This window comes from Lottia gigantea, assembly GCF_000327385.1.
Source record: "Lottia gigantea unplaced genomic scaffold LOTGIsca_1, whole genome shotgun sequence".
Classification (NCBI taxonomy): Eukaryota; Metazoa; Mollusca; class Gastropoda; family Lottiidae; genus Lottia; species Lottia gigantea.
Window position 1 is genome coordinate 3671176 of NW_008706746.1, and position 17690 is coordinate 3688865.

General features: G+C 35.1%; 1 protein-coding gene across 1 annotated transcript; it reads right to left on the bottom strand.

Moving 5' to 3' along the window:
* Positions 1-3885: 3885 nt before the first annotated feature.
* Positions 3886-7923, bottom strand: LOTGIDRAFT_152117 (hypothetical protein; the record flags this gene model as incomplete). Its single annotated transcript, XM_009045584.1, has 4 exons — positions 3886-4061; positions 4608-4759; positions 5268-5526; positions 7878-7923. 4 exons carry the CDS (start codon positions 7921-7923, stop codon positions 3886-3888), a joined length of 633 nt encoding a protein of 210 aa, XP_009043832.1.
* Between the last annotated feature and the right edge of the window lie 9767 nt (positions 7924-17690).

Consider the following 17690-nt stretch of genomic DNA (forward strand, 5'->3'; position numbering starts at 1 on the left):
ATTAACTGAATCAAAACCATTAGCCACTTGGTCGGGTAGGACAATCAAAGCGCCAACAAAATTAATTCTATAGTGTGTGTTTTGATATAAAAAAAAAACTATGTTTAATATTCTTTATGATTAGCTAAATGTTTTAATTGTATTAAGCAAGCAATAAGACTATAACTTTCTTCAAATAATTCGAGCAAAGACTGTGCTAAAGTTTCTTTTTTAGAAGTATAGACACTAAACGGCTGAGCGACTGGGTAATTATTATAGCACTAAGTTAAAATAAATGTATACTATTATGAATGTAAAACTCTATTAGTAATTTAAGTCTTTAATCTTATAAAATGATATTTTTTTTAAAGAGGGAGATGCAACACTATCTTTATAACGTCGTGTGACATCATATTTGTTGTATGCCTAAGCGATCATCATATAAGAATATTTCAGATTCCGGTCTAATCATCTTTGTTTACAAACCCATTATCTTAAAAACCATTCAAAAATTTAAGCGTGTGTAGAACCCCATCAATCATGGTAAGGGATTATTATTAAAAAAATCACTTTAAGCGAACCATACACGCTCCGCCTCTGATATGACAGGACGCATCACAGTGCTATGTTTGCATATCAGAGGCGTGATAAACACGAAAAGTTCATGAAATGAGTGACAATCCATTCGGTAATTTTTCGGTAGTCCACTGGTTCATTGTCCCGCAGTTCATGTAATATCCTGATGTAGACAAATATAGCCCGCTACTGAAGCAAAACGCCGGGCCACCTCCTGTAGAAACGCCACTAAGTACGCGAACATCCAGCCTTGACTGGTCAATGTTTTATCTAGTGTAAGGTTAGATTTCTCCATTTGTTTTTCAACAATGACACGAACTGTTCTTTTCGATAAATTGGTCTCGAATGGTTTCATCTTCATTTTAAAAATTGCACCCTCGCAAGGAAAGTTGACGTACGGCAAGAGTGTAATCATCAACATCTTCTCCAGGTAGTGGATTACGTTTACGGAAAGCAACTCTTGCAGCAACTCTTTTAGTGTAGTGTAATTTATTGTAAGAAGAAGTCATGAATTGACATGACTCTGCAGCGATTTCGTTGTCTACACGTATAGTGTACAATACCCGTTGAGATTCGGCATATATGCAGTGTAAAAACCAACGCCTTTTTTCGAGAGTCGGAATATTAGAACCCTTCGATGGCTTCAATGTAATTGTAGAACATTCGAATCAAGTCTTCCCAGATCAATTCCGGTTTTACCAGGTGTAAGTAAGAAAGGGGCAGGAGTATTTATAACCCATGCTGTAGCCATAATACGATTCGAAACAACAAAGCAGATAGGCCTATATCTAGTATAAGCAGATAGTATTGATAAACACTTCGTCAAATCAGCATCTCCGACATTCTGCTATCTAATGTTCAGAGGTTCGTGTAGCGTGACGCAATCTTATCTAGAATAGCAAAATTGTTACCTTGTCGTCCTCAACAACTCAAATCCAGTAAATTCACAAAAAAACATATTTTACATCGCTGAATTGGGAATTGAAAAGAGCTTTTCAGAGATGTTTTCAAATATTGTTTATTTGACATTTTGAAATATTGTAGTTTGAAGTCATATCCTCACCGATGTCACTACCTTTCACAAACGAATTTCCTTGAGAGTTAACAATATAAATTTTGGTAAAATGGATGCAGAAAATGTCTTTCCTTTCCATAAAAACAAAAAATTGATTTTCTGAGAAAAAGCGTCGAATTTTCGAAATTATCCAGGCAAGAAATTTGATTTCACTCCATTTCTGTTTATTAATTTCAGTATCTAAACATTACAATTATCTTTTAATCTGTGGGAAAATTTTTATCATTGAGTGGATTGAATGTAAAACGATTTCACTAAATTTCAACATATCTGAATTTTTACTTTTCAATGAAATGAAATTTTTGCGTATCTTTAATTTCATTTCAAATGGAGTATTTAGTTTTCTTACTTCTTTTGCCATTGCAATTCTATGCCTAGGATTTTTTGTATCTTATTAAGTCAAATTAAAATATGTTCAAAAAATCTATCATTGTATTAATAGTAGAATAGGCCCCCTGTTTAGTTATTTTGACTAAATGGGCATTAAATTTCTTAATAAATCAGACTAAACATAGATTTTAATTTGCTTGAGAGTACTGATTTTGTGCATCGTATATAAGTGATAGCCAAGTATATTTTCCATTTGAGTGTAATTTTTAAAGCATTTCTTTCAAAGCTTGAGGAAGTCATCTTAAGAATTCCATTGAAATTATAATAGACGCATTGAATTAATTCAAGGGCCATGACTCCAAAACCATTCATCCAATTATTACCATTTTTGATTTTGAGATCTCATCAATATATACATGCATACCAAGTTTCATTGAGATCAGATAACAACTGCACCCTGTATCATGACTTTAAGCGTTTTTACTAATTTAAGGGTAATAAAACAAAACAAAACAATTGATCCGATTATGACCAAATTCAAACTTGACCGAGATCTTATCAATATATACATGCATACCAAGTTTCATCATGATCGGATAAAACCTGTAGTTTATATCATGCCTACATGCCAAATTTGACTAAGTCAAGGGCTATAACCCTGAAATCATTCATCCAATTACTACCAATTTCGAACTTGACCGAATCTCATCAATATATACATACATAGTAAGTTTCATCAAGTTGGGATCAAAATTGTAGCCTTTATATGGTGCATACCATAGCGCATTTTTACTAAGTCAAGTGTAATAACTCTGAAATCGTCCATCCGATTAGTACCAATTTAGACTGAGGTGTTATCAATATCTACAAGCATTCTAAGTTTCATCAAGATTAGATAAAAATTGCAGCCTTTATCATGCATACAAGCCAATTTAACGCGTTTTTACTAAGCCAAGGGCAACAACTCTAAAACAGTTCATCCGATTAGTACCAATTTCGAACATGACCGAGATCTCATCAATATATACATGTATACCAAGTTTCATCAAGATCAGATTAAAGCTGTAGCCGCTATCGTGCATACAAGAAATGTGGATGGACGGACGGAAGGGCGGACAGGGGCGACGGCAATATACGTCCACATTTTCATGCGGACGTATAAAAAAGGAACAATGGCACGGGCACTGGTCGGCTTTCTTTTGTATCCCTTGTCAAGCATTAGAGTAACAGAAATGTTCCTTTTACATACAATTTGTAAGTCTCTCCATGCTACCAGTGGTGTTTTATGGCTTTGTTTATTAATGCCAGAGACTTTATCGTGAGCTTTAATTCAGAGAAAAACGGTATTGGTTTTGGGCCTCCTGTGAATTACCGAAAGCCAACGATTTAAAATGGCTACAGGTACAACAAGTCATTTGTTTGTTGTGAATATTGAACGATAGATTACTTTGGTAACTGCTAACGGCAATAATATAGCTGAATGTTCAAATTCTTTTTAAAAACATCCACTCGATATGAATTAATCTACATCTACTGGTTTCTGATGAACCTAGAGCCTCTGTACTATCAGAAGTGTAGCAATTTTCGGTGGGTGGAAACACTGCTCCAACCATTAGCAAAGGATTACCATTAACACGCAGAGGTTCAATCTAATACACGTTCTTGGTTTAGTCTCATGATATGATCAATATAACAGGGTTGAATTTTGAATATTAATATAATATATCGAAAGGAATGCAGTGCTTTGTTCTCTCCGTCGTTGGCTTCCTGTAATACAGGATACGTATTGGAATTTGGACTGGCTTTTTTCTTTCTCTGTGGACGGAAATACAATAAATAGGAAAATATCTATTGAACAGTCTTATTTCATTTTAAAAGACTTTATTGAGAACTTCACGTTACAATTAACACCGAGTTCCATTTTATTAATTGCAGTTTGGTAACAGATACAAATGTTCACACCTTTGTTGACCCTCATGGAAACCAGTTCCAGGTGCACAAGGCATCGATACGTAGGTTCCATGTACACATTGCCAAAATCGTTTGCAGTCATTTGGATCCATAACATGAGATGTGTTCAAGTTGCCAGGAACACAGGTTGCTATAACACAAAAAATAAAAAAATAATTATCTGGAAAATGACTGGAAAAGTGTGTATTAAATCACAAACACCAAGCCTCGGCTCGCCTCGCCAATAATAAGGAAATGGGTAAGGTTAATATTTTTCTTATACGGCACCGAAACTAAAGAGTTTTAGTAATAAGTGTAACAACAAAATCTCGAAAAAGAAAGTAACTGTTGGTTGTCGCATTTACTACAGAAATAAAATAAATAGAAATTTCGCGACATTTCTATTGAAATCTATAATTCATTTAATTATTATGTTGACATTTTGAGCATTTTCTAAAATCTTCTTGGCGTGGTTGAGTGGTTACGATTTAATGCCAAACTTATTGACATTTTCATACCAAGATTCTTATAATTAATATACATGTAAAACCTCGTACTCGTACTCGTATCTGAGCAAAGCTAGAAACCATCGGTTATTGATTGGGTTCACTACAAAAATCTATAAAAAAAGACGGTTTGTCTGATGAGATATAGTAATCCACAGTTATTTCAATATAGATTATAAATCTTGACATACCCGGGTGTAACCTTAGTCTGCAGAAAACATGTGTATCAGCAGTATCGCCAGCAGTCCAAATCCATTTAGCTTCACTAGGTATAGATGTTGGATTTGCTCCCCAGTTGGTGTGGGTCTGTATAGTGGCATCCTGCCAGTTACTATCATCAAATCTAACAGATTAAAATTAATTTAAGGTTAATACCAATGCTGAGATGTGATTATTGACACACTGACATGTAGTAATTAGATAATAAACGTTAACAATATTAGCACCGAAACGGATGCCAAGTAAATAAACTCATTCTCATTTGCCTTCTTGAAACCCAGCTTCATACCCTATTCTATCCCGACAACAATTAACTCAGTAGATAAATCATTACAGCTTTTTGGTAATTATATAACGCAGTAATCTTACTGGCCGATCATAAACCGTACCCATTTTTAGAAGTGTTTAGTTATTGTTCAATACACAAAAAAGGCTCATGTTATAGTATTTATTTCTCTTGATAACGCTGTCCGTATGAGCATGCGAGTTAATACATGTCAGAAATAGAGTATTTTTGTGCATCCTTAGCTATGCCTATTTCTATGTCTTACAAACAGCATCCATATCGACAAACAAAGATTACAGCAAACTGACAATTCGTATAATATTCACTTAGAAAATAGATATCCTACCCTATTTCTTTCCAGCCTTCATCGGCTGAAGTTGAACATCTCCATGACGAATCAGTAACTACCCCATTACTAAATGAACCTCGAATTCCTGCGATCACACCTTCATCCAGACAATCGAATGCCAGAACATGTGCTGTATCCGAAAAAGAAACTGGAGAAGCGACTTGCCAATCGTTTGAACTTGCTTCAAGCTGACCATCAACAAAGAACTTTAGGATATTATCACATGTGACTGATCCAGATATATCACCGGCATTTACTGAAAGTATAATCAATATTGATATAAGGTAATCAATAATGGCACATATACATTGAAGTTTGCTGTACAAGTTACTTCCTGGAGATAAACTTCGAAGAGAATCTTCTTTTATGAGTCTTCGGCTACGGGAGAAAACTAAGGACAGGTTGACTTAACGGGATACAACTGTCGGAGATTCATGATGAAAAATGAAAAGTTGTGAAGATATAAATTGGATCGTTGCATTTTAACACAGATTTTGAGCAAATGTCACGATTTAAAGGGACAGATGCGCCATTTGATTGATTTGAGTCTTGAATATAGATAACTTGAATACTGAAGATAATGTACGAAGATCGCACAATTCCTTCAAAACTATCTCAAACTATGAATTTCTTTTCCTATTTCTATAGATGTCTTGAATATATATGGCAGTGTCTCAAGAAAAGACGACTCGTTTTTTGTAACTTTCAAACGCAGTTAATTCTAGCCATACGTATTTGAAGGCTCAAATTTCGACGGTGAGCTGATCACAATCCCTGATTGACAAAGCTAAACAAAATGCCCGTGTCTGAGTCTATGATTAGACAACAAAATGTCCCAACTGTCCCTTTAAACTATCTCGAGCTGACATTCATATTTAATAAAAATGAGCCTTACAAAGAATTTGAATTTATAGTACATACTCCCAATAATAATACAACAGATATTCAAATTAAAAATATAACTTGCCGGGAAGATAGACATACGCCCAATAGCAGCTTTGTTAAAGGGAAATTCCGCTCTTTTATATGTGGCAACATTTTTTTGCTCCAATTTGTAAAAACTTTACAAATAAATCTAGAGAAATGTGCTCTTTAACGTATCTAAAGGTTTTAACTAAAAACATCCAGCCGTTACTTTTTAAACGCCAAACACATTTTAAAACATTGCGTAAGGATTTTAAGATTAAGTCTGTTATGCTGTTTGGAAGCTGTTAAAAAGTAAAATAATCGTCTCCCATGTATTCTGAAGGTTCCGACTAATAATATCGAATAATTTACGACGTTTTTGTTAATGAAAACTTTTTACAAAAAAGCGGAATAATGATGAATCTGTCAAGTTTCTATTGAATAGCCAGAAAATGTTCATTGCAAACGTAATAAACTCCTTATTCAAGACCTAATCGCTTCCAATGATCACATCTTTGGAGGTCATTTTGCGCCATTAATCCATGCTCTACCGATTTGTCTAATACACTGATTCAAAGACAAATGTCTATAGAAATATACATTTGTCTTTGATTGTGCCCATGCACTAATTTTGACACGTTTTAAGTCAATGGCAATAACTAATACGTGGAGAAAATCCGCTCATGAAAGCGCCTATGTGAACACAAACCTTTATTGCCTTTGACTCAAATTTTGTGAACGGATTTTGAGTTTTTGCTCTTGACAATGAAGTCAAAGAACTTAATATCTACAATAAACGACGTAAACATGAATCAAGGGCAATAAACTCAAATACCGCTCATCAAAAAATCACAAATTCATATCAGTCCAAGATCTTATCAATATAACTGAACACACCAAATCTAATTTAAATCACATGAAAACTGTAGTCCCATTGTGTTCACAAACAAATATTGTCGCGTTTTCTTTTAAGTCCAGTTAGTTAACTATAAAAAATTTTCATCGAAAAATTCGAAGACTAAATTTCATTAAATCAGATAAAAAATGCAGTCTCTATTATGTTCACAAAACATTTTGACCGATGTACCGACACGCCAAATAACCATTCGTTGCCATTTTCAAATTTATCCACAACCTTTTCCGGAAATTAAGTCTCGATTTTGTGTTTTTTTTCTGACCCCATTCGGATAATTTGGATAGTTCAGATATTTGGAATTTAATCCACCGGAAGTGCCGAACTATTGGGGGTACGAACACCTATTTTCCTGTGCCAGAGAACCGTCGCCGCCACTATGACAACCATATGTGTTAGACATACAGGCAGTGCACGTTAAAGATCCCTCGGCATTTGGAAAATTAAAAAGCGTAGGCTGTGCCACTGTCCTAACCAAATTTCCCTCATGGCACCATGCATGACCGTGTTGGTTTTCATTAACACATTTGATTGAGACTCAAAACTCATTTCATTTGTCCACAATAACGTCGCGAATCCGTGCAAACCGGACAAAAAAGATCTGATACAGATGCATCAAAATTATAACCAATGATAACAATTTAGAGAATGTATATTAAACGGGGGGACGAATGGGTATATGCCACGGGATTAATAAAAGAGATAACGTGTTGAAAACCCAATTCTCACAATAACATCAGGGTTTAATGTAAACACCAATAATAGTATTAAGTATCATAAAATCTTACCTTGTGTCAGAAGAATTGCGCAAATTGTCACTAAAATCAGATTCATCTTGATATTATTGAATACTTCGTCTAAAGGTATTACGAAATGTGCATCGATATTTAAATGATTTCGTAAGTCATAAATAATATACAAAAATAATAATAATAAAAAAATAAATGTAAATAATATAATTAACTTACAATGACTCTTACTACTGATAAAAATACAGTTGAAAAACTGAAGACGTATATAGTTTGGGACGTCGGAGGGCTTGACCTTTCCCCAATACAATTTTTCCATCACACAAAACTTAAGATCTGGGCTACATAGAGCTGTTTTGAGGAATAATCATATACATTGCATTCGAATCTTATGTCCGCTTTTCTTATTCGTAACTTTACCCAACTGCATCCAATCTGTGTCAAAAGTTTAGTTTAGGATATCGGAAGGCTTTAATTTTCCCAATAAAAATTTCTGACCTCACAAGACTTAGGATCTAGGCTACATAAAATTGTTGACGGTATTGCTGTGAAATAATCACAATGCAGGGATATCTTGGCAAAAATTGGCTGATAGTGTTTAACTGCATGTGTACACGGAGTTCCAAGCAGTGGCGCAGCCAGTTTTACGCCCGCCTTTTGGCTCCGCTCCCGGTCCCAAGAAGAAGACTGAATAGCTTTCATTTGTTAGTCTTCGTTACTCTTGTATGGATCTAGGATTATAAATAAAAGCCATGCCCAATAGGAGAGAGATTACTATATGTACATAAATGTTGAATAGTTAATTCCTCTTCGAACTCCAATGGCATCTCTTATGGTAAGGTTTGAAAGCTGTATGTAAAATGTTGGATATATGGTGGTGGTTTTTCGTTTTTCTCCAGAAAACTGGTCCAATCACATATTTTCCAGTCAATATTTTCTGCTGATGAAACTGGTAAATTCATACCAGTAAGCGATGGCAATATTCTCAACGAACCCTCTTTCAAACTGGAGTTTTTAAGATGCCTTAAAGGTACCAACAATCAGCATCTGTATTAATTCTTAAAACTATATTGAACCAACGGTATTTTGTAGCACCAAAATTTAATGGTAAAGATAAAGGATAAAAGATCAAGTCAAAGGATTGTTGTCAATGTAAACTATGAAGGATACTGTAATACTGAAATATGTACGTGCTACGTTTCAGCACGTATTTAAGCCATCTTTGTAGGCATATCATCCTGGCAATTTTCTAGAATTTGTAACTTTTGAATTTTGAAGCCGGAATCTTGTATTGAGAAATTAAAGAGGCCCTGCAACCCTTTTATCTTCGGGTTAATTGGAATGATCTGGTTGCACTATTAGTATGTAAACGGAAATGTATCATGTATGTCAAATGAGTAAAACATTTCAGATTCAAAATGAATGTTATTCGCAACATTACGCAACTGCTAGTCGCTATAGTGTTAACATGTAACGTGCTCTTCATTCAATCAAAAAAGGCTGCCAAAGTTAGGAAACTGAAGAAGTCTTGTCGAGAGGCTTGGCTTTTCCACAATACAACTTTCTGACATCGCAAGATCTAGACTACATGAAATTGTTGACGATATTTTTGTGGAATGATCACACGAAACCTGTAATAAATCGCCTTTGCAAAAATGAGCTCATACTGTTTACATATTTGTGTACACGAAGTTCCAAAAACATTTGAGAGAGATCACTATGTTATTTACTTATTGGCTTTTGTTTACTATGAACAAGGTTGTTTTTGTCTTCGAATATTCAACTATCATCGTTTCCTCATGGACCTGCAGGCTGGGAAAGTCACTAAACAAATTGCAATTCAAGCCTTTTCTGTGTAGTCCCCTAAATGACAAATTTTAAATTCGAAAAAATCCCAATAGTAGAAATATGTCTAATTTGCATGATCCAAAATGGCCACTACATGTATTTCAAAGAGTTTGACAGATCATTGCCCTGTTAGTGCAGCACATAACCGAAATAATCTTTCATTTGGAGATACAAGCACCAACTTTTGTTCGTTTTCTTTCAGAAAAGGTCTCTATCCAGGTGAAAAAACAAATGGTCACCAATTTTCAAGATGGCCGCCAAATTTAAGGTGAAACAGTCTTTTTTACAGTCGGTTAGAGCGTTGGTTCTTAACATGACATTACCAAGCAAATGACGGCTGTGGGTTCAATTCGCGATCGGCGTGTGATAGTCCGATGACCTTAAATAAGTCATCTTCACTCATAATTCTAGTCGACCCAGCTATAAATGGGTACGGATAATCCGGGAATGATCAATGCCAAAAGGTTTGGTCAAGGACCAGCTGGTAGAAAGGATCCGTAACTGTAAATCCTTGTAAAATAAAGTTGTTTGTTTGTTTCTTTCTTTCTCAGGGAGCGATGTTGATATCAAATGTATGTATCCTGATCAGGAGAACTTAATACTTTCAATAACATTCCAAAATGGCCACCGTTTACAAGATAGCCACCAAGTTTAAGGTGAAACAAGCTGTATCCGCTTAGAATATCACGGAAATATTTGAGTGATGTTAATATCAAAATGCAAGTATTCTGACAAGGGGATCTTAATAGTTCAAATATCATTCGCAATTTTTCAGGATGGCCGTCAAGTTAACGAAGAAACATGCTATTTTTGGCCAAGAATATCAAGGAAACGAAGCATTCGGGTGTATATATTAAAATAAAAGTATTCAAATCGGTAGAACTCAATAGTAACAAAAATTTTCACTTTTAAATGGCCGTCAATCGAATAATTTTCTCGGGAAGGGAGGGTTTGATTTTCCCAAATTGACAGAATTATATGGATATGGGTATCAAATGTCCAATTCTGCATTCTATTATAAAGATACTCTTGATGCACTAGATGGACAAATCTTGTTTCCTAATTTCTCAATCCTCACAACTACAGGAACTGCATAACTGTTTGCGTTTGAGGTTGAGGCGATAGCATACACATCTTCTTCGGTAGCCAGTCTTGCATCCACAATATGTCAATAGCTGTAATACTAGGCATACATTGTAAATTGGTCATATTAGATATTTACTTACGATATTTCAATACATTAGTCTGTACCACCTGGTTTAAAATAGAACCTCTCAATAAGTATGGTATGGTCAGTACTCTGATAGACCAATGGTCAATGAGGCAAGGTGTGTCTTGTAATTTCTTGGAATCAAGCTAATATTCGGGGAAATCCAAGATACAGGACCAAATATAGATCAGCCGTTGATGGGTTGGAGATATTACTATATTGTAGAACATAGAATCGCGCAGTTGAATTTGAGTTTTATGTATAGATAGTTGATTGTATTGATTTAACTATTTGAATTAAGTTTACTATAAATCTTACCAAAGTGTTATTCCTTATTCCATACAAAGTCTGGGTGATCAACCGTCCGTCAAAATAAGGCAAATAACGCTACATTGCTCGATATGATATGGGTCTTGAATATGATATATAAATAATCTTCAGAATTAGTAGAAATGTACGAAATTCGTATAATTCCTTTAAGTATACATCAAACTAAGAATAACACTTTCTATTACTATGTATGTCTTTTCCATATATGACATATATGAGTGTCAAGTGGAGCCGTCATTTTAACCTCTTCCATTTTGGAGACACATGGATTTGAAAACTCAAAAATCGATGGTGAGCTTATTTGCTAAGGTATAAAAAATCCCTATTTTTTTAAATATTTTGCACACCGCTGCCTAGCCCCATTGACCTTGGAAGACAAACCATTTTACAAGCTGAATGACGCATGCACTTGTTGGTAGAAATGCATCATGTGATCTTTGTTTTCACCATAACAAGTCCAGTCCAGGTGAAAATTAAAGATTTTAATTCAAAAAGAAAGAGTTATCACTAAATTTTCACCAGGTGATAATCATTGACTTTTATGGAAATTTATTTTCGCCCAGTAAAAGTTTTTATTGAAAAAATACAGGAATTATCACCCAATTTTCATGTAAGTTTTAATTCAAAATATGACGTATGTGAGCCATCACTAAATTTTCACCCAGGTGATAATCATTTTCTTTACAAGATGAAGGCTGGTCATATTGACTTTTATTAAAGATTCGTTGAATTAAAACCATGTGGAAATATATTTTCACCGAGGTGAAAATAAAAGTTTTTAAATACGGGAATTATCACCCAATTTTCATGTAAGTTTTAATTCAAAATATGACATATGGGAGCCATCGTAGGATTGGGATGATCGATGGCTTATGTTTGTTTATGGAATGTTTGACGTTGACAACTGATCCAGCTGCCTCTCGAAGAAGATATTAATGTGATGAATCGTTCGCTCAAAAGGAAGACAGAGGCGGCTGTATCTTACTATAATTTTGCTAATAATTAATTTACTAATGTTTATTAGATAGCGGTTGGGAGCAATAACATACTTAAACTATTGGTATTCATCTTTTACTTATTGGCCATTTTTGAAAATTGTGACCATTTTGGAATGATATTTATACTTTCAAGTTCTCTTGGTTAGAATACATATATTTTAACATTTACAGAACTCAAATGTGTCATTTCCTTGACTTTCTGGGCCGAAAATACGCCATCTTGAAAAATGGCGACCATTTTGGAATTATATTGAAACTACAAAGTTGTCCTCGTCAGAATACATACATTTTGATAATGATATCAACATCACTCAAATATTGACAAATGTATTTTGATTTTGTTTTTTTTTTTTCGCCTGGATAGCTGCCTTTTCTGAAAGAATAGGTTTTGAGGAACCTCTGTACGAAATTTGGTGCTTGTATCACCAAGTGGCATATTGATCTAATCTGCCCTACTATGTCTCTTTAAGTTTGAGTAATCCTGTTGATTATTTTGACATTTTTGACACTTTTCATGGGGTTTTGGTTATCTGATTACTTATTCCTGAGGATATCTGGTGTAACGATCAGTGATGGCCACGATGCTACTTACCTCACCCTTACATTTTTCAAAAAGTAGATAGCAAAAACATACTATTTCCAATGGTTGGGTACATTGGATACTTTTCAGAGGAACACGAATGTTGCAGTCTACTTCCTCATCGAACACCAATTCCATTTCTTGGTGTACTCAAACTTTCTCGGCCAATAAACTCTTTTTTTGAATAATGATAGAGTAATGTCACGTAAACCTTTGACAATGGTCTTTCATTATCTCTCTATGATTACTAGTTGAAATTAATATTCGTTATTAACCCTTGTCTTTTGGAATTTTATGGTAAGGTTTGAAAACCCTCAATGAAATGTAGGGTATATGGTGGTAGTTTTTGGTTTTACTCCAGAAAATTGGTCCAATCACATAGTGTTCTAACCCAGCCAGTATAATCAGCTGATGAAACTGGTAGATTCAACTCAGTAATCAATGGCAATGTTCTCCACGAACTCTCTTTCAAATTGGAGTTTTTAAGATGTCTTGAAGGTGCCAACAGTCAGCAATTCTTGCAGTTGCAGGTCTGTTTTTTGTTGTTAGAATTTTTTTGAACCAACATTGTCCTGTGGCATCAAAATGTAGTAGTAAAGGATGTTGTTGATATACTATATTACATTTATACGTGCTACGTTTCAACAGAATTCCTATTTCCTATTCCTATCTTTGGGGTTTAGATACTTAAAAACGCATATCTTTTGTAAACAGTTTTATCCTATATAAAGCGCCTTCATGGTATCTTCATTTAGGGCAATGTAGAAATGTTCGTATTGTAATATAATGTATTGAATGATGGATAGGACAATCTGGTGCAAAGAAAAATATTTGAAATTCAATATGTTGTTGTTATGATTGTTTTTTTGGCATGTAAACGGAAATGTATAATATATCTCGAGTGTGAAAGGAATGCACTAAAAGTCATACAATAAATTTGAAAGTTATGTTTACAAACCCTTGTCAATTACCCATTTGTAGATTGATGAACTTGAAACTAATTACCCTAAAGAATATTGGAAACTGAAAAAGAATGAAAGCACGGACAATTTTCCTGTTGTTCAAAGCAAGAAATGACAAGAGCATTTTACAAATTTATCTATCTCGAATATTCAGACTAATCCAATTGAAAATATTTTTGGCAAAAACTGAAAATATATTAAAAGAATGCTCAAAATTAACGCCTAAAAATGCTGAAATCAATAAACCAATTTACGCTACGAAATTGCCATTAGCAATTAAAACATTAACAATAATAAATCATTATTGCATGAATACATGGACTAAAATAAGAATCTGGCTATTTTCATAAGTTTATAGCTATATTTGGGCATTGTGAAAATGTAGGTAATTCCCAATATTTTCGTGTATATTAAAACTAAGATTGGTCGGCCAAAATTGGTGACAGTAAAAGTCTAAGTGTCTATATAATGTTTAAATTAGAACCTTATTTGTCAGTTTATAAGTATGCCTGTAAGGAGAAATATTGCCCGCCTTATGCCTCAGACCCACAGAGAATTTAAGAATTTGCGATGGTCTGCGATGAGGAAATTTGGAAAAGTTTTGCGAAGTGAAGCAGTCCCATTATAATTTTCCACGAGATGATCCTGCAAAGGTCCGCTTAATAGGCAACAGTCCTGCGATGTTCACCCTTAATCTGCGATGGATCTGCTGAACATGTCCTAGATTGCCAAAGTCACGGAAATATTCAGCGTTACTTTCGCGATGTTTGACGAAGGTTTGATTGATCTACTTTTCAAACATCCGCTTACCATTGCAGAAGCATCGCCTAACATAAGCGGTCCCGATTTGTACCCTAATAAGAGAAGTTTGTCTGGCCATTGTACGGGAATGTCAAGAAGCTCTTGTGATACACAGAGAACGGTTTGAGAGGTGTGGTCACTAAATATGCATACTACTTACAGCTGCTTCTCTTGCCCTTCTTGTAGCGTGCTGGCATGCTTGCTTGGTGTCTATTTCCACAGCAAAGACAAAATGTTTTGAAAACGTTTATAAAATTCATTTAATATTGTTTTTATTATGTTGAACAACAATTTAAAAACGTTTCGAAAACGTTTTGTGTTACTGGATCCTAAAACCTGTCGCAGATTCAAACTGTAAAAGATTTTGCTCAACGTGCGAGATGGGAGCCGCGGTGGCTCAGTGAGTTAGACGCTTGCTCGCTAACCTGAAGGACCAGGGTTCAATCCCGGCATAGGTCGAGATAATACCTTCGGATTTTTCAACCCGGTTTCCCCTTGTCAGTGATGCAGGTAAGAGGGGCTGACATGGAAAATGCGTCTAGTCGTTCGGATGGCACCCCGGGTTCCACAGGCTGTGCACGTTAAAGACAGTTGGAAATCGAAAAAGAGCAGGCTAATGCCGCTGTCCTGGCAAAATTTCCCTCGTCGCACCCTGCATGGCGTTGCCCGTCTTCATTAGCCCACATGGTGCAGAAAAGTAGGACGTAAAACTCCATTCATTTCATTTTCATTTTCAACGTGCGAGCTGCAATGTGCCCAATCACGCAACATTTCACAGTGCAAAATCAACCAATCGACGACGGCGCGCCATAACAGTTTTATTATTTCATTTTCATGTCGACGAGGCTTTGCCACTTTTAACAGATCGTACGGCAATGCTTCGCCGTTACGTCGCCGATATAACGGCAAAGGTTTATTAGATGAAAATTGTCGTAAAAGGTTCGCCGAGATACTGGCAAATATTTGCCGACTTTCTGCGTAGCTTCGCAGATGCTCTTGCGTGCACCTATGGAGACAAACGTCCTGAATGCATCTACAAAAATTTCAATGCAAGTATATAACATACGGACATACTAACTTTGGCCTGACTTTGTCGCAGTGGCATCAAAATATTGTGATAAATAAGGATGTTGTTGATATACCATATTACATTTATGCGTGCTACGTTTCAGCAGAATTCCTATTTAAACCACCATTTTAGGCATATCTTCATGACAATGTTCTAGAATGTGTATTTTAAAAGGTTTCCAAGAAAGTCCCAAACTCGAAAAACTGAGACTGTGTCACCCTTATATATTTTATTGGAATGATCCCGATTGAACAGTGCTATGTGAGAATTAGACAAAAATAACAGAAATATGGCCACCATAAAAGTATTTTGAATCTATATCGTATATATAAGTTATCTTTGGGGTTTAGATATTTAAAAACGCATATCTTTTGTAAACAGTTTTATCCTATGGAAAGCGCCTCCATGGTATCTTCATTTAGGGCAATGTAGAAATGTTCGTATTGTAATATAATGTATTGAATGATGGATAGGACAACCTGGTGCAAAAAAAAATATTTGAAATTCAATATGTTGATGTTAGGATTGTATTGTTGGCATGTAAACGGAAATGTATAATATATGTCGAATGTGAAACGAATTTTAATTTTTAATGCACTAAAAGCCATACAATAAATTTGAAAGTTATGTTTATAACCCTTTTGGCGACAAACGTTGAGAATGCATCTCCACAAATTTCAATGCAAGTATGTATCATACGCCCACACTAACTTTGGCCTTACTTTGTCCTAGTTCGGGGCTATCTTCGTACGGAATTGAACTTTCCGTATGGCCGTCAATATGGTGTGAAGCCTGCATTAGGATAACTAAAACACACAGAGGATCAATTTCATCCACGGTCTTTTTCTGGCTTCATGGTATGATCAATATAACTGGAAGGGAATGCTGTGTTTGAACCCCAAATCAAACAGCCAGATCGTCACTAAGGTAAGAGCCAATTCTATGAGCGGAGTGTTATAACTCGAACCTGCTTACCGACTGCCTGTAATAAGGTACAATCGAACTTTTTTATAGTGTTTGCTCACGAAAATCCCATGCAATGCTAAAGTCAACTCTCATTGGTCGAATCCACACTCCATTGATGAAATGCCATAACGTACAAAACTATCCGGAAACTCCAACTTCCGGTTCGTATCAAATTACGGTACATTAAATATGCCACCTGCTACCGTTCATCGAAAATGCGTCAAGTTACAACTTGTCCGAGATCTTGTCAATTCCAATGATCATACCAAGTTTGATCAAAATTGGTTGAAAACTGTAGCTTCTATAGAGCTCACGAACACATTTTGACGCGTTTTTACAAAGTCAAGGGCATTAACTCAAAAACCGTTTATCGAAAATGCATCAAGTTATAAATTCCAATGATCACACCAAGTTTCATCAGAATCGGTTGAAAACTGTAGCTCACGAACAAATTTTGGCGCGTTTTTTCAAAGTCAATGGCAATAACTCAAAAATCGTTCATCGAAAATGCGTCAGGTTAGAACTTGTCCGAGATCTTATCAATTCCAATGATCACACCAAGTTTCATCAGAATCGGTTGAAAACTGTAGCTTCAAACCTGCTCACGAACTATTTTTAACAAATTTCAACGCGTTTTAACAAAGTCAAGAGCAATATCTCAAAACCGTTCACCGAAAATATGTCAAATTCGAATCTAAAGCATCACACCAAGTTTCATCAAAATCAGATGAAAACTGTAGTCTCTATAGTGCTCACAAGAAATGTTGACGGACGGACCAACGGACAGGGGCGACGACAATATACGTATAAAAATCTACAAATAAATAACAAAACTATATTTTATGATCAACTCTATAAAAAATATATAATCCAAGTTCCCCATATAGGCAGCTCTCATATTCAAGGAATTAAAAATTCTATAGAAAAATACATCATTCATAGAAGTTCAAAATGAAAATACAAATGAATTCAAATTAACAACTTGCATTGATATTATTTTTCGTAAATTGTACAACAAAGATTTTCAAAACACAAAGCTGAAAGATGTATAACATTTTTAATCTATACAATATATAAAGCCTTTTGAT